The 21,556-nt window shown below is 54.8% G+C and overlaps 2 protein-coding genes across 5 annotated transcripts; both read left to right on the forward strand.

Moving 5' to 3' along the window:
- Positions 1–1,058: 1,058 nt before the first annotated feature.
- On the forward strand, positions 1,059–17,217 carry PRX (periaxin). 4 transcript variants are annotated; one of them, XM_034438358.3, is made up of 5 exons: positions 1,059–1,339; positions 8,495–8,635; positions 9,149–9,308; positions 10,069–10,262; positions 11,319–17,217. In XM_034438358.3, the coding sequence occupies exons 2-5, from the start codon at positions 8,609–8,611 to the stop codon at positions 16,254–16,256; spliced, it is 5,319 nt and encodes a 1,772-aa protein (XP_034294249.2). In that variant the 5' UTR covers positions 1,059–1,339; positions 8,495–8,608; the 3' UTR covers positions 16,257–17,217. The 4 variants fall into 4 exon arrangements, with proteins under 4 accessions (XP_034294249.2, XP_034294248.2, XP_087732274.1 ...); XM_034438357.3 differs by having other exon boundaries at positions 1,184–1,339; positions 8,420–8,635; XM_087876148.1 differs by having other exon boundaries at positions 1,200–1,339; positions 9,101–9,308.
- A 104-nt stretch (positions 17,218–17,321) lies between these two features.
- On the forward strand, positions 17,322–21,525 carry HIPK4 (homeodomain interacting protein kinase 4). Its single transcript, XM_034438361.2, has 2 exons — positions 17,322–20,295; positions 21,198–21,525. The coding sequence occupies exons 1-2, from the start codon at positions 18,667–18,669 to the stop codon at positions 21,378–21,380; spliced, it is 1,812 nt and encodes a 603-aa protein (XP_034294252.2). The 5' UTR covers positions 17,322–18,666; the 3' UTR covers positions 21,381–21,525.
- The last annotated feature ends 31 nt before the right edge of the window (positions 21,526–21,556 follow it).

Genomic DNA, 21,556 nt, shown 5'->3' on the forward strand with positions numbered 1-21,556 from the left:
AGGTTGCCGGTGGGCCCGGTAGGCCCATTTTTTGCCATCCCTAGGCTCCAGAGGCTTTCTTGGAGCCTGGAGAGGGTGAAAACTGCCGCCCCCACCACCACCCTGAGGCCCTCTGGAGGCCGGAAATGGCCCGTTTCCTGACCTCCAGTCAGCCCAGAAGGCCCCAAATCAGCTGGCTAGCACACACACGCACGCTGGAGTTGAGTTAGGGCAACGCTCGTGTGCCCACAGATATGGCTCCGCGTGCCACCCGTGCCATAGGTTCGCCATCACGGTGCTATAACCTCACCCACAAACATATCTTGCTCTCCAAAGTTGTGTGGCCCACTGCACTCCAAAATGCACCCCACCTGGCAGCTCTTGAGACCCCATGGTGTTCTTCCGACAAGCAGGCTTCTGGGTGACTTGGTTGGAGCACCAATCCAGCAGAGAGCAGGAGGGACACATTTGTCCTGCCCCTCCGAAGAAGCTCAGCTGCCAATCGGAGGAGGGTGTGCCAAGAGGGCGTCTACGCAGCCTTGTGGCTGAGATGGGGTGGAAGCCTGTGCAGAGCCCAGAAATTCTTCCTGGCAGCCACCTTTGGCCTCTCACTGTGCCCAGGCTGCTGAGGTAAAGCTGGTGCCTCACTTGGATGCCAGGCCCAGATTCACCCACTGGGAAACTGGAGACTCTTCCCCAGCATCCCTGGCTGGCACATGTCATCTTTCTTCAGTGGGTGACAGGTTGGTTCGCAGGCCCTGCTGGCCAGCCTGCTTAACCCCCACCCCACCCCCACCTTACGAAACAATTCTTCCAAGTGAACCTGACATGACTGTAAGCAGAAGCAGAATTAAGAGACAGATTAAAAATACAATAAATACAAAACTCCTGCCGGGGTAAAGAGGTGTATTCGGATGCTCTGAATGTGGACGCCTTCCAGGAAGCTGCCGTGTTCTGCCCGCAAAGATGCACGTCGACAGCTCCGGCAGGGTCCTTTGCAGAGAGCGAGGGATGCCCAGACCTTCCCTGGGTACGTTTTTCAGTTCCCTTCCCTCGCCTGGTCGCTTCTTCCGCTTGGCAGATCGTGACTGGCGCCGCCTCGTCCGCTCGACGGGCCTTCTGTGGCGGAGGGAGGCTCGGAAGGGCGCTTCGGTCGCAACGTCTCTCTGGGCGGGGCTGCCTCGGAGCCGGGTCGACGCCGCCCAGACCCTGCCTTGGCCCCGCCGCGGCCGCCTTGGACGCCCACGGGATGGAGGGTCGGCCAGAGCCGCCCCCTTCCTGCTGGACCGCGCCCGGAGCGCTTCAGCCAGAGCGGCAGTTGAGCTTTGCGGAGCGGAGCGCAGCGCACGCACTGGCTCGGGTAAGTCCGAAGGGGCCGGGGCTTCGCGGCTTGCCCTGTTCCCCAACCGGCGGCTCCTCTCGAGACAGACCGGAGCGACTCGCTCTGCACAACTGCGCTGGTCTTGTGCGAGGGGGAGGGACGCTTCGGCGTCCTTCGGGCCCTTCCCAGCCTGGCTCACTGGACGCGGCCGAGAAGGGGCGTCGCACATCTGCTGGCCGGGGGAAAGGCTCAACTCGCCGGCTTTTTCCGAGCCTCCGCGCTCTTCACGACCCGGCCACAGGAGAAGGCGCGCCCTCAGCTTTCTCTCCGTCGGCCCGACAGCCCTCTCCTCTCGGATATCAACGAGGAGAATCTTGGATGCCCCGCGGCCCGGGAAAAGCCAGTGCCGGGGGATCGGGGGAGGGGGGTGGGGTCGAGGGACCTTGCTGAGCTTGGCCCAACTCGAGTTTGCAGAGCGGCCGCTTTTTCTCCTTCCATATTCGCAAAATGTCCCCAGAGCCGCTGGTTGGGCTTTTTCAACTTTTGATTGATAGTTTCCTTTTTTCATCTTTGACTTAATTCGGGGCAGCAGTTCTGGTCTGCAGACTCCAAACGAGCACCAAATGGCAGCCAACGTTGGTGGCTCTGTGCTGCGGTCTCAGAGCTGCCCTGCGAGCTTCCCTCCTGCTCTTGAGTAGAAAACCAACTGGGGGTGGCGCTCCTGGCTGGAGTGACAGTCTCAGGGTACCTAGCACCAGCTAGGATAGGATGGTCAAGCTGCTCCTGGCTGGGCTGCTCACCTGTAGGTACCTGGGCTCTGCTTCCCAAATCTCCCAGGAGCTGCTTCTCGAGTTGCGAAATGGTCCAGGTGGTTTGGGACAACCCACACAAGAAGAGCTGGCAGCATCTTCAGAACCCAGGCAGCAGCTCCTAGCTGACTGCAGATGGCTTTTCCTGTTTGATTGGATCATGAACTCTGCAACCCCAGGAAAGCTCCTCAGCTCCTCTTCCTGTATTTAGCAAGTGAGAATTGGTGTTCCAACTCAGGAAGGGAGTCAGTTCCTTTCCTGAGAGCTGCTGAGATCTCGGGGAAGCCCACTTTGCCTGGGCAAGGCCCTTGCCAGTGCTTCCCCCACCTGGACTTGGGCAGTCCAGTGCCAGGAATGTACTGGGGGGGTGGGTCATCCAGGAAACAATGGGAGGAAAGGTCTTGGCACTACTGGCCCTGCTGTCAGGGCCAGGAAATAAAGCTGCCAGGATGTTTGCTGTCTGGTTTGGGGGCAGGAAAAGGAGAGGACAAGACAGGGGTCTCAAAAGGAAAGTCCTTTGGAAGGAGAATGGGAGCAGAGCCCAGAGGCTGCAGGGGGGCAAAGGAGGAGGTCAGAGCAGAGCTCTTGGGGGATGACCAGAATCCAGATAAGGAGGGAGGGACCAGGTGGACAGGAGGGCTGCAGCTGATCCTTGGAATCGGCTTTGAGGGGCCCAGGTGCTTTTAGCATCCTTGGGGTCCAGCATGGGAGAGGGAAAGCCTCATTCCTCCCACCCTGGGCCTGACTTGCAGAAGGACTCAGACCAGCTTTCCCCCTTCCCACAGCTCTTGTCTCATTGCTGGGCCTGTCATTGGAAGCCATCCCTGGAGCCCGAGGGCTTTGTGTTTCACAGCTCAGCCTAAAAGGGATCCTTTCAAGCCAGGAATCTAGGGCTGATCCTCCCTTCTCCTTACCCAGCTCCAACTTTTGTACTTGCTCATGCGGTCTCTCTCCAGGACATATGGTGCCTGTTCCGCTAACCAACTTTCCTAGGAAGGAGAAGAGGAGGCCTCTAAAAACGGGACCACCCTTAGCCTGCTGAGGAGAGAGGAGAGAGGAGGAGACACTGATTTGAGGGCATCTAACTGGAAGGGTTTATCAGGATCGGGACCCAGAATCAGCCACAGGATGCTGGGCTGCGGGAGGTGGGTGGGCAAACTGGGAAGCCTCCTTTCTCTTGAGCTGAATGCCCTAGCACAGCCAGCAGGAAAGAGAGAGAAATGGGCCCGGAGTCTCTGAGGGCAACCCCTGATTCTGGCAATCTGTCCTGAAGGAGTAAGTTCTCTTTTCTTTATTTCATTTTTGCTCCTCTTGACTCTTGAGTTGACACTAATTTTAGCATTTTGTTCTGCTCTTGATTTTCACAGCCCCCCCCACCCTCAGTGTGCTCTGTGGCAACCCCTCCTGCGCTCACTCCCCCAGCTCAGCTTGACTGGGCTTGTGACCTGCTCTCCCAAAGCCAAGCTTCTTCCTCGCACTTGCCAGGTCTCCCCACCCGGCCAGGGCAAGGCTGCTCTCAAGGGGCAGGTGAATGAGATGGGTGGGCAGGTTAATGTCCAGCACAAGTGCATAACAGGCACAGTGATCTAGCAAGGCCAGATCGTGGCGCCTGTGCCTGAAATGGATCTGGGCTGACCATCTGTGGGAAAGAGGCTGAGTCACTTTCTTGGGATGTCTCTGCTGGGTGGAACTGCAGCCTCGGCCCTTGTTCTGCCCCCCCCCCCCTTGAGTTTTGCTGAGACTACAGAATGCCTGACATTCTCCCCAACCTTCCAGCTGCTCAGCCATGAGCGGAGGGGGGGAGGGACTGCCCCCCAATTCTTTTTGCTCACTGCCTCTTCCACTCAAACTATGGGAGCTTCTGAAGTCATGTCAGCATCTCCCTCCGGCTGGCTCAGGGACTGAGGAGTTCTTCACCAGGCCCAGTCTGGGACTTCCTTGGGTCCACTTTTATTTTGCTGCCCATGCTTGGGGAATCTTGGCTTCCAACCCTGAATGTGTGTAAGGGATTTACTGTGCTGTTGCCAAAGAGGCAACTTGGACTCCTGCTGAAAGAGGCCTCTGACGGCTGTGGGTTGGCTTCCAAAGAAGCACAGGGCACTGCCCTCACCTCCAGGGGCTTCCCACCAGGCCTGGCTGAGCCTTGCTGGAAGCTATTTCCTGGGCTCCATGGAAGGCCTGGCCAGGGGTGAAATGCTCCCGGTTCAGACTGGATCGCCTGATCCAGTAGCGATGACGGCGGGTGGTTTGGAGAACCGGTAGCAAAAATCACTGCGCCCTCCCCTCCACCATGCCCAGCTGAGCTGCACGATCATCAGAGGCTTTTTTTTTTTTACTTTTAAAAGCATTTTTTCAGCAGAAGTAGTTGTAGAAAAAATGCTTTTAAAAGTAAAAAAAAAAAAAAAGCCTCTGATGATCGTGCAGCTCAGCTGGGCATGGTGGAGGGGGGGCCACAGGGATTTTTGCTACCGGTTCTCCGAACCACCCGCCGCCATCGCTACCGGATGGAGAATAAGATTTGGAGATAATTATGAAATGAATGGGTTGTTGAAATAAGCTAGGCGGAAAAAACTTTCATGGAAACAAGCGGGGATGTTTAGTGATAAACTGAAGAATGGAAGAGCACAAAAATGTCACCGATCGACACACTGTCTGTAATTGTTTGGAAAGATAATGTTTTTATGTTTTGTTTGTTTTTTAAAAAAATAAAAAAATTCTTTTTAAAAAATGCTTTGAAAAGGCTCTGACGATCCCAGCTGTGTTGCCTGATTGGCAGAGCCTTTTCAAAGCCTTTTTTTGCAATTGAAAAAAAAATGCTTTGAAAAGTTAAAAAAAAAAAGTGGGCCACGCCCACCCAGTCACATTACCCTCCCATCACCAAGCCACGCCCACAGAACTGGTAGTAACAAATTTTACATTTCACTCCTGGGCCTGGCCCAATTGGCCGAGGCATTCAACCCCTCCGGCTTCTACTTGGCCTTTTGGTGACCACAAAAACTTCTACGTTCCTAGCCCTGCCAGGGATTGCCTGTCCAGAGCCAGTGGACTGAAGACCCTCCTAGCTATATGTTACATCCTTTCCTCTCTTGCTACAGGTCCCCTTTGTCCTCCCAGGCTGGTCCCGAGTTGCCCCAGTGGGCAGGCAAGCAGGGAGAGGCAGCAGCCCGGCTCCCTGATCCCTCTGCTTGGTCAGAAGAGGGGGGCTGCTCTGGCTGCTTTTGGGCCCTGCTCCTGCTCAATGGTCACTGTGGAAAGGAGCCTTTGGGGCTGTCATCCACAGTGATCTCTGAAGAGGCGTGGAGGAATTCTCCTTGGAATGCTGGCAATGCCAGAGGCCTGGCTGGGACTCAGCGCCCCTTTGTGTTCCTGGGCAGGGAATGTCTGGCATGGAGCCCTGACCTTTTGGGGAATGGAGGTGCGTGGGCCCCAGTGTCCAGTGTGGGAATGAAATGCCCTGCCTGAACAGCAGCTTGGGCCCCACCAGGACTGGGCTGGAAGGCAAGAAAGGAACTGCTGATGATGCCTGAGGGGTGGGGGGGATCCCAAAGGCATCCATGGGGCAGAAATTGGTTCTCTTTTCCAGAGGCCCCGGGGGAATGGAGGGGGTGGCCTTCCCAAGGGCTCACCCTGTCCAGATGAAAGGCATAACAAGCAGTCTTAACATATATGTGTTCCCTGCCCCAAGCTGCTTCCAAATTAAAACATAACTGAGAATTGTTATTAGTATTTGTATACTTCCCAATGTCTCTCGATGGCATACAAACTTAAATAATAACAACATCTAAAATAAGTGCCCAGGTGTGGTACAAATATGGCAGAATCATTGCAAAATTCCATCCAATCAATTGTTTGCACAAGGAATAGCAATAGCACTATAACGATAGCACTTAGACTTATATACTGCTTCACAGTGCTTTACAGTCCATATTTACAAATGTCAGCATTTTGCCCCAACAATCTGGGTCCTCATTTTTCTGACCTCGGAAGGATGGAAGGCTGAGCCAACCTTGAGCCAGTCAGGATAGAACTCCAGCGAGTTCACCCAGAGGGACCTTGAGAACGTGTTGTGTTGTAGCCTGCTTTCAAGCAGAGCAGCCCCCAACCCAGGGCTGACCAGCGGGAAAGGAAACAAAAGTCCCACGGAGGGTTTTCTTTCTGCCACTCTGCAGCCACCAACTCCACAGCAGTTCAGGAGGTGGTGGTCCACGCCTTGTGCTGCTGCCCGTTCTAAGGCCACAGCCACAGGCCAGGCAGCTTGATGTATCCTGCAGAGTTGCCTGAACTGTGAGATTGGTGACAAATAAATTTGAAAAATAAATAAATTTGATGAAGAGAGGGAGGGAGAGAGAAAGAGAAAGAATCAACCATTGGCTTCCCCTCCTTAAGGAAAGGAGAAATTACCGTATTTTCTGCAATATAAAATGCACTGTTCCCCCCCCCCAAAAAAAGTGGGTGGAAATGTCTCTGTGTCTTATAGAGCAAATATTGCGGTGGGGGGGGAGTGGGTTGGTGCAGCGGCAGCATTTGCCGCTGCCGCCTGTCACTGCTGCCGCTGTTCACCACCGCTGGGGAACGCTGGAGCCTTCGCTGACAAGCAGATGATTGGTGATTGGATCGGCGATTGGTGATTGGAATACTACCGATCAGCTGTTCTAGGCAGCGGGGATCGCTGCCACTTGCTGCTAATTGCCACTGCCACTGCCAATCGCCACCGCCGAATGGCCATTTGGCGGCAGCGAAGAGCAGTGGTAGTGAACAGCAATGAACAGCTGCAAACGGCAGCAATAGATGGCAGCAATAAGCGGCAGTGATCCCTGCCGCCTAGAACAACTGATCATCAGTATGCCAGGAAGCCAATCCAACCACCAAGCAAATGCTTGGCAGTGAAGGCTCCAGTGTTCCCCACCGGTGGCAGCATCTCCTCAATTCAATTGACTGGTGGTGGGCGCAACAGAGCGGAGCCCTGACGAGCCACATGCTGGGGCTGCAATAACGTGCTGAAGCTGACCAGGCTGTTTGCTGCAAAAATGCTAGCCAAATGAATACCGGATGGATGCTGGGAGGCAGAGGCAGATTTTTTTTTCTTGTTTTCCTCCTCTAAAGCTAATGTGCATCTTACGGTCCAGTGCGTCTTATAGTGCGAAAAATATGGTACACCTGGAATGAGTCTTATGAGAGGCTTCCAGGTCCAGGTTTGCTATCTCTGAACAGCTCTATCCACTTTTCAGATGGTAACTGATGTCCTGGCCTAAAACGCCCCTCGCCCTCCACTTTGACTTACTCAGCCCTGGAAAGGCACCCTTAACCAGTGCCCTTTTGGAAAACTGGTTCAGAGGTGGATCCCTGCCGGATACTGGCCAAACTGGACTTGCTGTCTCCCCAAAGATGCCTCCCTTGCTTTAAGTCAGCAATCCTGCCCCCCACCCCCGCCTGCCTGCTTCCCTCCTTCTCCCACCTAGGCATGAACTCTGTTGATTCTTTCTAAGCCAAAGAATCTTGGAACGGGTTCATTCTGCCTGCCCACCTGTCCAAAACCAGAACAGAACGAGGCCACACTGAGAGTGGGGGCAAAAGCCTACCAAGGAAAGGATGAGGTCATAACAGGCTGGATTCAGTGAGCAATTCTGCCAACGGCAACTGGGCAGTGGTTCTGAATGTGGCCAACTCCTGCAGTATCTGCTCCCCCCTCCGCCCCAACTGATGGGAGCTGGAGCCAGGCTTCCTGGAGGGGCAGAAGGAACGGCAGCAGCCCTGCCTTCCCTGGCATTCAGCTTCCTTGCAGCTGGCCTTCCTGCCGGAGCCAAGGGAAGCTCCTTTGCCTCTGGGCTTCGGGTGCTCTTCACACACACCCCAGCAAAGTCTGAGACATTTTCCTCCTCCTGGAAAAAGGGGCAGCTTTGGGGAGGGGGGGGCGGAGTGCCATGCCAAGGCTGGACTGCTCTGGGGCAAGGAGGACTTATGGGTGCCTGCAGGAGGGTAATGAACCTACTCCATGACAACCCACTTGCAACTGATGGGGAGGAGGTTTTAGCCCCCCCTCCAGCAATCATGTTTTTGCTCCCTGTTCCTAGTGGGGGGTGGGGGGTGGGCAGAGGGATGTGCTGTCTGCTGCAGTCCTGGGCCCACTCTGAAAGGCCTCAGGTGGGAGGGAGTGCAGGAGAGGATTTGTTCCAAGGGGGTCTCTCGTGTAGGTGGAGGCAGGAGGGAGAGCCAAGACTACTTTGGGGTGATTCTTGAAGCTCGGACATCATTGTTCCGGGGGGGGGGGGGAGGCAGAGGAGATTCTAAGGATGTCTTGGCACTCTTGCAGGGAACGTGGCTGATGCTCCCACCTCTGCAGCCTACAGAATCTCTGCTGGGGTTGAGACACACTATCCCCTTCCAGGCCTACAAGAGAAGCTTCATGTGGTGCTGAAGGGTGCCCTCCTGAGAAAAGCACGAACCAGGGAGGAGATCCTGAAGTGGAGGGGCACATCCTTCTGCTACCCCCTCCCCCAAGATGACAGCACAATTCATTGCAATGGAGGTGAGCATGGCGGGAGGCTGCAGAGCTTCAATGGCTACAGGAAGGGACCTCTGAATGGCAGGGGGGCCTGTAGGATCACCTTGCCTTGGAAACTAGGCATGAGCCCCAGAAAGCCCCAGCTCAGCTGAGCAAACGGAGCCAAGCTCAGCGAGGCCTCTGGATGGGCCTGGGTCCTCTCTTCACCTGAAGTCCCCTGCAGGCAGAAGTTGCTAGGTGGCTTTGGCAAGGTGTACCTGGCAGGGCAGGTAAGCCAGCTTTGGCAGAAGACTCTGCTTTGCAGCCATTATCAGACAGACTTGCCATCTGAACACGCTTCCCAGTGTACCCTCCTGTCCTCTGCCTCCTCCACTCCTGCAGCTCCTTGAGGTTGCCCTGCTTGACAAGCAGCTTTGTAAAGAGAGTCCTCCAAAGCAGCCAGTTTTTATCATGTGGCAAATTTAGTAGACACCCCACTTCCCATTCCAGGAAGCCAAAGGCAACAAATGGATGGATGGATTCTTCTTTCCTCTGCAGAAGACCATTGAGGCCTCTGAGCTGCTGGAGATGGTAGTGGAGACTGAGGCTGGAGCTGGGGCCCGGGGGCTGAGCGTGGCCGGTGGAGGGAAGGAAGGCCTTTTTGTGAAGGATGTCCTCAAGGACTCTCCAGCTGCGCGAGTGCTGAGTCTCCAGGAAGGTGAGTGATCCAGAAGGACCCAACTCAGATCAATCCTTTTTATTAGTTTATAATATAAAATACAAAAGCAAAGTATAGGAAAAGTGTAAAGAAGGGAAAAAGAAATAAAAGACTTTCTTTGATGCAGTAGAATAAGAAGTAACACCAAACCTCAACTTTTTTACTTTTGCATAATAGTATAAACTAGCCATTTCTATAACAACAGATCTATCTAATCAGTATAGCTCAAAATCAAAGTTTCATTTTTTTCCACCTCAAGCACAAAGTCCAGAAGCGGTTTCCAAGTAGAAACAAAAGTACTTGTGTTTTTGTCTTTGATCAAAGCCATCAGTTTAGCCACCTCTGCTAACTTCACCAGCTTTTGCAGCCGTTCCTCCGAGGGCATTAAAGCATCCTTCCATTTTGTGCATAAAGTGATTTTGCTGCCATCAACATACATAACATCAAAGCTCCTATTTTTCTCTTCCTTTTTCCCTCCCCTATTTTGCCTATTTGCTTTTGTATTTCATATTATAAACCAATAAAATGGGTCGATCCAGAAGGGCCCAACTCAGGGGGGCAGAAACTGGCAGCAGCAAGCCTGGCAGGACGAGAGGGGGCACTGCCTCGTCCGGCTGCTTTGGACCGCTCAGGCCTTTCTGCTCTTATGACTTCAAAGGCTGCATCTGTGGGAGAATGGGTTGCCTGGTAGCCAGAGATCTTGGGAACCAGCCTACCGCAATTTCCTTAATACCCTCCTCACCCATCTTGCAACTTGCAGGGGATCAGCTCCTGAGTGCCAGAGTTTACTTTGACAACATCAAGTATGAAGACGCCCTGCAGATCCTCAAGTGTGCCGAACCGTACAAAATCTCCTTCTGCCTGAAGCGGGTGGTTCCCAGCGCAGACGTCTCTCGCAAGCCCGGAGCCACAGTCTTTGAAGTGAGAGGCCCCAAAGCCAAGATGGCCAAGCTGGTAGGTGACGCTGGGTGTTTTACCCCCGGGAACCCAGACTCTGCCTTCCTCTGCACAGCAGCCACCCAGGGAGGGCAGGTGACAGCCCCAAGCCGAAGCTGAGGTGGAGCACAAGGGGAGATCCGTCCGCTGTCCTCAGAGGCTGTCTCTTTCCAAGAACAAGTTTGGAGGAGAAATGGGGAAGTGATTTTCGTTGGGCTTCTCGGCTGATACAAGAACGGGGAGTCTCCTAGGCAGTCATCCCAGAAGGGATATTTCTGATAAGTAAGTTTACTGCAGGACTAAGAAATCCGTTAAAGGGCAATTCCAGCAGTGGCTGCATCTAAAATGCAAGCTGCATTTATAATGGAATCCAGATTCAATCCTGCAGCTTTTTCCTCCCACTTGTACCGTCCACCACTGGAACCAGGAGGAGTGACTTTGTCTGTCCCCTTACGGAGTGGGTCTAAATCAGAATCGGCTCTCGCAGGTTCCTCTTCAAGCACCCCGAGGGGTTTCTGGAGGGCGATGAGACCGATCTGCTCAGCTCGAGGCAGGATGTTTGTTCATTTCTCTTCCCAACAGCCTGCACATTTGTTTGCTTCCTAACCTTCCTGCTTCCTACAAACTCTTCAGAAAGATTGGTTGGGCCCTTTTCCCTCTCCTGTTTTGTCCCTGGAGTCCCCTTGCATTGTAGGGAAGGCTGAGAGGGCCTAAAGAGAGCCTGATGCCGACTTTTCCTGGACAGGCCTGATGGCTTGAGAAATCAGAGCCCGGAAGCCCCTGCTCCTCCCCGTTAATTGTAAAGGCAGAGGAGCTCTGGAAATGGGGCTGTTTTTCTCCTGAACCCTTATATGCAGGAATTCTGCCAGAGACCATTGAGATCTGCCTGGGAGAAGCATCCCTCAGATCTCGGGGAATGAGGCAGGCCTCTTGGCCAGGGAGGCTCACCAACCCCTTGCTTCTTCTTGCTTTTCTTTTATGTACACTGAGAGCATATGCACTAAGACAAATTCCTTGTGTGTCCAATCACACTTGGCTAATAAAAAATTCTATTCTATTCTATTCTCTCCCCAGAACATCCAGGGTCTCTCCTCTCTGAAAAGGAAAAAGAAGAAGAAGAAGAAGAAGAGGATGGTGGCACAGAGCCTGCAGGAGACGGAGGCACACCTGGCAGCCGGGAAGCCCGAGGTGGCCCCGGTTGATGTGGAGTTCTCCTTCCCCAAGTTCTCCAAGCTGCGCAAGGCCAGGAGTGCTGGAGAGGTGGCCGTAGCTGAACCGAGCCCAGGCGTTTCGCGGAAGTTATCCTCCCTGGAGACAAAGCGACACCGACTGAAGTTCCCCCACCTCAAGGTCAAGGAAGCAGTTGCGGTTGAGGCCCGCCTTGCCATGGGCCTGCCCCATGCTGGTCTGGAATTGAAGGAGGCAGGCAGGGGAGGAGGCGAGGGGAAGATGTTCCGATTCACTATGCCTTTTTCCAAAACAAAGAAGCCCAAGGAAGAAGCCAGGACAAAAATGGAAATGGGATTCCAAGCCCCGCAAGTAGAGTTTGCTCTGCCTAAGATGGGGGCTGAGGATGAGTCTCTCGAGGCCAGCCCCAAAGGTGAGAGCCTCGCGGTCTCAGAATCTCTTTTCGGGTGGCCCAAAGTGGAGGCTGCCCTGCCCGAAGGAAGCGCCGGTGCGCTGGAGACTCACCCAGGTCTTCTCCAGGCTGGGCTGAAGCTCCCTGCAGCTGAAGTGGCAGCTCCCAAGGTGGACGTAGATTTGGCCCTGCCCAGGTTGGAGTGTACCCCAGAGGCTGCCCCTAAAAGGGAGGGGTTCAGAATCAAAGTCCCCAAGTTTGGGATCTCTGACGAGGAAGCAGAACTGAAGCTGCCCTTGATGAAGGCTCCTGCCCTGGGAGAAAGTCAAAAAAATGTTTTGGAGGACCAGCTGAGACCAGGAGGGACAGTGCCTTCTCTGGGCATAGTAGCTCCTGGTGTGGATCTAGAGCTTCCCAAGGGGAAGACGGGCATGGACAGCCCTGAAATCTCGGGCAGAGTCTCCTTGGTCAGCCTACCCCAGCTGGGCTCCAAAGCCCAAGAAGGAGGAGCAGGCAAACTGCCCCGGGTGGAAGTCAGCCTGGGGACTCCGAGGAGCTCCAAGGCAGACAAGACAAAGGGCTCCGTAATTCAGCTGCCTGGCCTGGAGATTTCCCTGAGGGAGCAGCCTTTGGAGAGCCAAGAGGCAGCTGGAGCGGCAGGTGGTACTCAGGTGAAGCTCCCTGAGGTGAGGGTGCCCTCTCTTGACATCTCTGCCCCCAAAGTCCAGGATATGCATCTTTGCAAGGCCATGGGGGAACTGGCTGCCCCTTCTGGAAGGGCAAAACCCAAAGAGGCTGCTGAAGGGGCTGGATTTAACCTTCAAATGCCTCAAATATCCCTCCCAAAATTTGATTTCCCTGTCAAGGCAGTCCCCTCCCTGCCTCCAGTCCAGGTCAAAATGCTGAAACCAGAAGGAGACCCCGGAACAAAGGTCAGCCTCCCAAAGGTGGATGTTTCCTTGCTGGCAATGAAGGTGCCAGGTGTGCAACTTCCTAAGGTGCCAAAGCCTGAGCTGGGCATCTTTGTTGAGAAGCCAGAAGTTGAGATAACCGCTCCTCCAGCCCCATTGAGCCTTCCATCTGCCACTGTGCCTGCGCTGGACATTCAGCTGCCGAAACTTGGGGTAGAGCTGGATTTGGCGAAGCGTGAAAGAGACGTTTCTAAGCAGGGACCTAAAGCCCAGGAGGTCACCCTAGAGACCCTGAGCAAAGACCTAGAGGTAGAAATCAGTCTCCCGAAGTGTGAGGTCGGCCAACCTGAGCTGGAGCCAGTGATGAGGAGCATCGAAGGGCCGGCTCTTGCTGGGATGGTAGCCAAATTCCCGAAGGTGGACCTTGCCTTTGAGAAACAGCCATCAGACGCTGAAGGGCCAAAGACTGACCTAGAAGAAGCCAAGATGAAGCTGCCAAATGTAGAGATCCCACCAATAAGTCTCCCAGAGTTGACTACTGAGAGTCAGGTCAAGGCAAAAATATCTCGATTTGCACTGTCCAAATTCAGCATTTCAGGCCCCAAAGTCTGGAGCAAAATGAGCCCAGAAGTTTTGGTGTCTGGAGTGGAGGGCAGAGAAGCTGCTGACTTGGGTACAAAGCTGAAATTGCCAAAGTTTGGGATCTCTTTCCCCAAATCAAAATGGGAAGCAGAGGCAGAAGATGACAAATTAGCCCTTGAGGGTGAAGGGGAAGTGCCCAAGGAAAGGCTTGGCAAAACTACAGAGAGCAGAATGAAGTTGCCCACAGTGGAGGTGGATATTGGCCGCCCACAAGGCATGGAAGGATGGTCTGACGGAGACAGGGAGGGAACCTCTCCTGAACTCCTCGGTGTCCAGTTTAAAGGGCCAAAACTCTCACTACCGAGCTTTGGGGGCAAAGGCAAGGAGGAAGAGTGGGGTGCCCTAGAGAGTGAGGGGGTAAAGCTACAAGGCAACAAGGGGGGCTTGACAGGGCAGCCGGAGGCCAGGATGTTGGAGAAGGACGCCAAGGCTTCCAAGTTCAGGATAGCTTCTTTTGGCCTCATGAGGAGAGAAGTGGAGGCCAAAGCCAAGAAGGTCCCTGGGAGTCCGAAGGAGAAGCCAAAAGGCCCATTTGGGAAGATGCCCCAGCTGAAGCTTTCCTCTCTGAAGGCCCAAGGAGAGAGAAGGAAGGTCCACCTTCTAGCTCCAGAACTAGATGAGAAAGTCCTCCCCCAGGTAGAGTTGCCTAAGCTTGCCCCCAGAGCCAAAACAGGGCTGATCCCAGAGCCGGAGAGCCCTGGGTTCAGGGTTCAGGTGCCATCCGTGGAGATTGCTGTGCCTAGTTCCAAAGCTGAAGGGGAGGTGACTGTGGAGAAACTGGCAGGAGATGCAGCCAAGGTGGAGTTCCAGCAGCAGGAGGGAGAGCTCAAGAGGCCCAGAGCGCCTCCCATCCAGGTGTCTGCTCCCACACTAGAGCTGGACATTGGTTTTCCCATGGCTGGTAAAGAAGAGGGCATTCTCCAGGCAGCCCCTGGCACAGGTGCCAAGATCAAGCTGCCAAAGGTGGAGCTGGAAAAACTTGGGAAGGGTGAGGAGGAAGAAGCAGAGGCAACTGTGCAGTTCCTGGGGAAGGAAGGAGAGAAAGACCTAGAAGGGGTGGCTGAAGCCTGTGCCCTGGGCACCAAGGTACGGCTGCCCAAGGTGGACATTTCATTTCCCAAGACCTGGCTGTCAGAGGGGGAATTGCCTTCAGCCAAGGTGGATCTTGGCCTGGAAGAGTCAGAGGCAAAATTCAAGATGCCCTCAATGGGGCTGCCGAAACTCAGCACCCCAAAAGTGAAGGCTCCTGAGCTGGAGCTTGATATGGGTTTGGATAGGGGAGGGATGATATCCAAGGTCACAGTAGGCACTCCTTCAGTGAAGTGGCCTAAATTTGGGGCCTTGGGTTCAGCAGGAGATGGGCAGGGTGAGGAGGATTTGCCCAGGGTCCCCCAACTGGAGTTGAAGCCTCCCAAATTCAGAGGAAGCACAGATGCCTTGGACTCTGAAATGGGGGCAAAAGAGGGCTGGCTAAAGGTGCCCACTCTGCTGGAAACAGAAGCTGGGATGGGCACCAAGGAGAGCAGATTCAGGCTGAAGCTCCCGTCATTCAGCGTCTCCAAGCCAGAGGCTGAGTTGAGCCTGGATACCCAGCCCCTCTGTCTTCCTGTCGAGGAGGCAGCGCCTGCCTTCAGGATGCCCCCGATTGCTTTGCCCGATGTTGGCTTCTCTGGGGATCAGGAGAAGGGAGAGGAGGCCAAGGAGGCAGGGGCAACAGACTTGGACGGAGGGCTGGAGGGCATGCTAAAGATGCCCAAAATCGGTATCACTGCATGTGGGACAGTAGACACCAAGTGGGGCGCAGACAACACCATTTGTCCAAGCCAGAGGGGTGTGGGTGGGGGAGAGCCAGAGGGGAAGAAATCGGTTTTTAAGGTCCCTGGCTTGGAAATTTCTGCTCCAAGTCTCAAAACTCATGCTGAATATGAGGTGGGGGCCCCCCACCCGTGGCAGAGGGAATTCTTGGATCTGGAAGGCACAGGCAGGGAGGGCTGGAAGCAGACAGATGGCCACTCAGATGCAGGGAAGCGGCACAGGGTGAAGATACCCACATTTGGCCTCTTCCTGCCCAGGGTGGGGCTGGAGGCTCCCATGGGCCTTGTGGGGCAGGAGGCAGAAGCCAAGGGGGGCTTCTTGACCCTGGGAAGGGCCAAGGAGAAGGAAGGGTCTGCTGGGCTCCTGGCGAGAGAAGAGGAGAGCCAGGTTAAGGCCGCCAAACTCAAGCTGAGGCCCCCCTTTGGGGTCTCCCTCTCCAGGCCCAAGTGGGCCACCGAACTCAATGGGGAAGCCGAGGAGGAGGCTTCCTCCAGGCTGAAGGTGCCCAAGCTGGGCTTTTCCAAGGCCGAGGGAGCTGCCCAGCTCCAGGGAGAGAGGGTGGAGGTGCTGCTCCAGGATGGGGCGAGCAAGTTGGGGAAGATCCCACTGCCCCAGGTGGAACTCCTGTCTCCCTCTAAGGGGGCTGAGACTGACCCAGAGCTGAGCCTCAAACTGGTTAAGGCAGACGAGGCCAAGGAGGAAGCCCACTGCGGTGCCACCATTGCCACAGCCCTCAAGGCTGCCAAATTCAAGCCCCCCAGGATCGCACTCTCTGGCTTCAAGAAGCGCAACGGGGAGTTGGCCCCCGAGGCTGTAACTGCACCCAGGTCCCAGGCGGGGGGGACATCTTTGAAAACAACCACTAAAGGGGAGTCATCCAGCAAGTTCAGGTTTCCAAAACTGGCATTAAGCTCCAGATCCCAAGAGGTGCTGGAGATCTCCGAGCATCAGCAGGACCAGGAGGGGGGCAACTTCAGGCTGCCTGCTGTGGCTTTCTCTGCAGAGAGTGGCCCCGAGGAGGGAGGGCCCCCTCCCAGGAAGCCCATGGAAAAGGAGGCTCTCTGAATGAAGGTGCTCCCCAGCCTGGCTCACACCATGTAAGGCCCAGCACTAACTGCGAGGGGGAGGAGGGGAAGACATGCCTTGGCAGGGGGAGGGGCGGCTGGCAGGCACAGGTGTAGAGCCGCCTCTCTGATGGGCTTCCCTTTTTAACTGCCCCTCCACCACGGCCCTCCTCCTTTGCTCCGGGGCTGTGCCTTAAAAGAGGAAGCCAGCCCAGAAAGGGATGCAGACCTGGTAAGCCCATTGGGCACTGCCCCCTGCCTCCCGGGCACAAAAAAGACTTACCTGCCTTTTTCCATTAGAAGACATCCCCACTCCCAGCTCCTTTGATAACACTAATTCTGTAGCTTTAGAATTGGGAGGGGGGTTGGAAGAAGCTTTGAGTGGGGAAGCAGCTGGGGCTGTTCCATGGTGTTCGCAAAAGGGTCTAGCACTCAGGGGCAGGGCATGCCTCACACTGATGCTGCCCCTCATCTGGAGAGCTGGTGGGAGACATGCCTGCGGGAGGAGGATGCTGAGCCTCTGGGGACAAAAGGGCCGCCCAGGGGAGGCTGCTTCCACTGCTTTCACTTCAGAACCCCCTCCCCTCCCGTGGTCTTCTTCTCCCAAGGTATAACCTGGGAATAGCCCACCTGTGGCACCAAGGGAGGCACTGGCCTAGGGAAATTGGGAGAGTTAAGGGCAGTTTAGGGGGCCTCTCCCTCTTCTCAGATGGGGCAAAATTATTCAATGTGCTCAATGTACAGAAATCTTTTATTCTAAGTTTAACCAACGTGGCCTTCTGAAGTGGCCTTTTTTTTAAAAAAAACTAAAAGATCTGATAACTGCTTCTTTCCCAAAATTATAAACTGACCTTTTCTAAAACATGTAAAAGAAGATACACTATCTCAGATAGCCCATTCTACAGCTGCTGCTTGTTTTCTACCCTGGGTTTGAATAAAAATTAATCTGTGAACCAATTCCATTACGTTTGCATCATGTTTCATCTTTGGGCTCTCCATAGATACAACACTTTTGTCCATCTCTGCACAGAACCAGCCCAGCAGTCAAAGTAGCCAAGGACTCAGTAATCCCTTCCCTTTTCCTTCCCTTTTGCATCACTTTGAAGGTGGAACTTCATAAAGTCAGTTCCGGCATCCAGAGATCCTGGCTTGTTCTGCCCTTGCACTGGTCACTTGCTGCTGGGGACCTGAAGTGAGCCAACTCCAAAGCAAATTCCTGTGCTGGAAATGCCATCACCACCTAAGCAGCAGAAACCAGGTCCTCCTCCATCTTGGATGCCAGGAGGGCATCTCTGCCAGTGCCTTCTCAGAGAAGGAAGCCAACATTTTGATAGGGTGTTGGGAGGCAGATTTGCAGGAGAGAAAGAAAAGCCAACAGCTGGGAATTCATCCAATGCTCTTTCTTGGGCCTTTGGGGCCACGTGCAGTGATCTGCAAAAGCACTGCGTTCATAAATCAATCTTTATAGTGTCCCAAGAGCAATGCCCTTCAGCAAGTTGGCTTTACTAGCCTCAGGCCAAACAAAGCTTCTTTACTGGGGCTTCTTCTCCTGGTGAGGGGCCGGCAAACATCTGGTCTGCAGGTGCCTTTAGAATTGACCAGGGGGGGCAAGAACATAAACTACAAGGGGGCTTTCTGCCCCTCCCGGGTGTTTGGTGGTGCTTTTGGAGGGCTGATGGGCTTGTAGAGCAGACAGATCCTTACACGGCTTTCTCTCTACAACCATTTCCCTCCTATTGGCCTTAAGGGAGACCTTGCGGGCAGCTGTGGTGTTCATTTACAGCCAGCTTGTTTTACAGAGGGAGTCCTCTCCTCAGGGACACTAAAAGATTATGTGTGGTACCCATATAAAGTTCTGCCTAATTAAATTAAATTAATTATCAAACTGATAAGATCCTCTGAGCACGATGCCACGTTAAGAATCTAGGATTGAGCGTTGCATATACTCCAGGAATGTGAGAGACCCTTCACTCAAAGCACACCCTTGAACATAAGGACGGGGTGTGGGGTGAAAGGGGTTCCTCTGAGCGAACCACATCCCTCCACTCACCACGGAACGTCCGCTCCATATTGCAAACGCCTCTTCATACCCACCCATTTGCAGTACTCACCCTTGGCTAAAAGCAACCCTTTGGCTGGCACTGCAGAGGTGTTCCTGCACTGGGCTGGTTTCCTACCTTGGAGCAGCTCTTCCTCCCAGGAAAGGGGCTGTTAGGAGACCCCAGGGGGAGTGGGCTCCCTGCCTCCATAACAGAACTTTCTTCACCTGGCAACTCTGGAACCTGGCTGACTGTTGCATCACCTCCTGTTCCGGAGGAGGCTGGGATTCTCTTTGCTCCGCGGCGGCCGGACCTCTCTTTGCAAGAAGCCACTTTGCACCCATCTTTCTGAGCTTGGGCAAGCCCAGGACAATGGTCACAATCGAGTCAGAGTCCGATTTCTATGACGTCTTTGAGATTCTGGGGAAGGGCACATTTGGGGAGGTCGTGAAGAGCTGGAAACGGAGCACTGGAGAGATGGTCGCCATAAAAATCCTGAAGAATGACTCCTACCGCAGCAGGATCATCAAGAACGAGCTGAAGCTGCTGCAGACCATGTCCGAGGTGGACTCAGAGGAGTCTCACATCGTCCAGTTCCACGAGTTCTTCCACGATGAGCTCAAGTTCTACCTGGTCTTTGAGCTCCTGGAGCAAAACCTCTTCGACTTCCAGAAAGAGCACAACTTCTCCTCATTGCCGGTCCGGCACATCCGCACAGTGACCACACAGGTGCTGAGAGCCCTGGCCAAGTTGAAAGAGCTGTCAATCATCCATGCTGATCTAAAGCCAGAGAACATCATGTTGGTAGACCAAGTGAGGTACCCTTTCCGGGTCAAGGTGATTGATTTTGGATCAGCCAGCATCTTCAATGAAGTGCGCTACGTCAAAGAGCCTTACATCCAGTCCCGATTCTACCGGGCCCCAGAAATCTTGCTGGGGCTGCCATTCTGTGAGAAGCTGGACATGTGGTCCCTGGGCTGCGTGATGGCCGAGCTGCACCTCGGCTGGCCCCTCTACCCCGGGAACAACGAGTATGACCAGATCCGGTACATCTGCGAGACCCAAGGCATGCCCAGACCCACCCTCCTGAACGCAGCCCGAAAGGCCCACCTCTTCTTCAAGAGGAGCCAGCACCCCGAGGTGGTGAACTCCTGGCAGCTGAAAACCCCGGCGGAGTATCTGGCTGACACCAAAGTGAAGTCTGTGGAGAGGAGAAAGTACGTGCTCAAGTCCCTGGACCAGATGGAGACAGTGAACGTCCACAAGATGATCTACCCGGACACAGAAGCCCTGGCTGAATACTTTGACCTCCGGAGCATGGTGGAGCTCATTAAACGCATGCTGACCTGGGACTCTCACGAGCGCATCACCCCCAGTGCAGCCCTGAAACACCCCTATATTTCCACCCAACCCCTGAAGCAGAACTACGACCTCACCCAGTACTATCAGTTCTGCTTGAGGAGCCTCCGGGAGTCACTGCCCAGCCATGGCAAGGCTTCTGAGGAGGAAACGCAACATTACAGCGCCATGGACGAGGACCACTTCTACAGCCGGGAGGAAAGCGCCCACGGCATCCAGGGCACCACTAGCCAGATGGATGAGCTCAGCATTGCCGAAGCCAGCCGGGAGGTGCCCCTAAAGGTGTGGGGTGAAGGGCCCAGCGGGGGAGGCTATGATCCCCTCCCGGACCCGGCCGAGGCGGTGGCAAATCGGCACAGAGTGGCCCACCAGAGCCTCCGGCTGCGCCATGAGCAGGCCCAGCAGGAGCCCATTCCAGCCTACTACCGAAGCCGGCCTGGCAGCCCCAGACACCACAAGGCTTCTCACCACGTGAAGCCAGACCCCACCTTTGAGAATCTGATTCTTCTGGGGCAGTACACCCCAGAAGACCTCCCCGGCTGGGAGAAGGAGAGCAATGCCAGCGCCGCTTCCTTGCCAGAGTCCGGTGCCCGGGAGGAGGCGAGCTACCCCAAAGGCCTGGTCCTCTCACCCACCACACAGGTAACAAGGATGGTCAAAGGAGGCCACACATTAGGCAGGGGGCTGGATTTCATGAAACTGCAAAGGATAGAAGGAGCTCCCTGAGCTGATTGGTGGCATAACAAGGGAGTGTAGGCAATGGTTGAGGTGGCATGAATGGGGCCTCGGAGGACTGAGTCAGACATGGGAGGGTCTGCAGTACCCCCCCCCTCCACACCAGTACTGTCGCTCTGGGGGTTGGCTCTCTCCTTTCTTCTAGGCCACCCATGAGGCTGCCTCAGTCTCCCAAGTCCACAGCAATTTTTCGCATATGCTCGCACCCCTCTTGAGCAGCGTCTCTGGGGAAGAATGCTCAGCCCCTCCCCATCCTTGCAGGTCCAGCTCAGGAGCCCCTCACCAAAGCCAAGAGGGCCCACTGGCTGTCCTAGCCCGAGACCAGTCGGCCTCTTTCCACCCCCAGTGGGCTTGCAGGGAGTTATGGGAGTCGTAGCAGGCTGCAAAGGCAATCACAGAATCTGCACATTCCAGGCTCAGCATGGACACCCACCTCGGAGAAAAGGAACATACCACAACTACCCTGAGGGGGTCTTTTGTTGGATTGTTTATTCATGCACACACCCCCATCCGTGGCCTTTGTAGCTCTCATCTTCCATGAAGCTTGGCAAAGTGCTCTCCTCCCAGCAGGCCAGCCCAGCCCAGCCCTCCCTAGCTTGGAGAGGGGGTGGGTGGGTAGAAACCAATCAATCTTGGCAAGACTGAAGAAGAGGAAGATGATGCAAAAACGCTTCCAGGAACCCAAGCCCCCCCAGCAGCCTCTCTGACTCTGAATGGGGCCTTGCCCAGAGCACTTCAGCCGCTCCATGGTCTCTCTCAGCACCTCCCCGGGCCCCCTTCCCCAGTAATGCTCTGTTTCTCTTTGGCAGCACGGGCAGTCAGAGGTCTTTGAACCGGCTGTGCCACTGCCCGGGCCAAACCCCTGGCTGCCCAGTGAGGAGTGGCTGGCCGAACACGGCATGGAAAGAGTCCCGCTCAAGGCCGTGCTGCACGCCCCCCGGAACCGCCACCAGCTGCAGCCCTACCTGCAACACGTTGCCAGCCACCACTAGCCCCGGACCCTCGGCCAGGAAGAGGGCAGGCGCAGCGGAGAGATGGCCCACTGAGGCCCGGACAGATACCTTTCTAGACATTAAATATATAGACTGTTCCTCGCTGCCCAGCCCCACTTACTTAATAAACGCCATCTTGCTGTTACTGAGCTGTACGGAGCCCTGAAGGCAGGCCA

This window comes from Pantherophis guttatus, chromosome 10, assembly GCF_059756535.1.
Source record: "Pantherophis guttatus breed Tessera chromosome 10, ASM5975653v1, whole genome shotgun sequence".
Lineage (NCBI taxonomy): Eukaryota > Metazoa > Chordata > Lepidosauria > Squamata > Colubridae > Pantherophis > Pantherophis guttatus.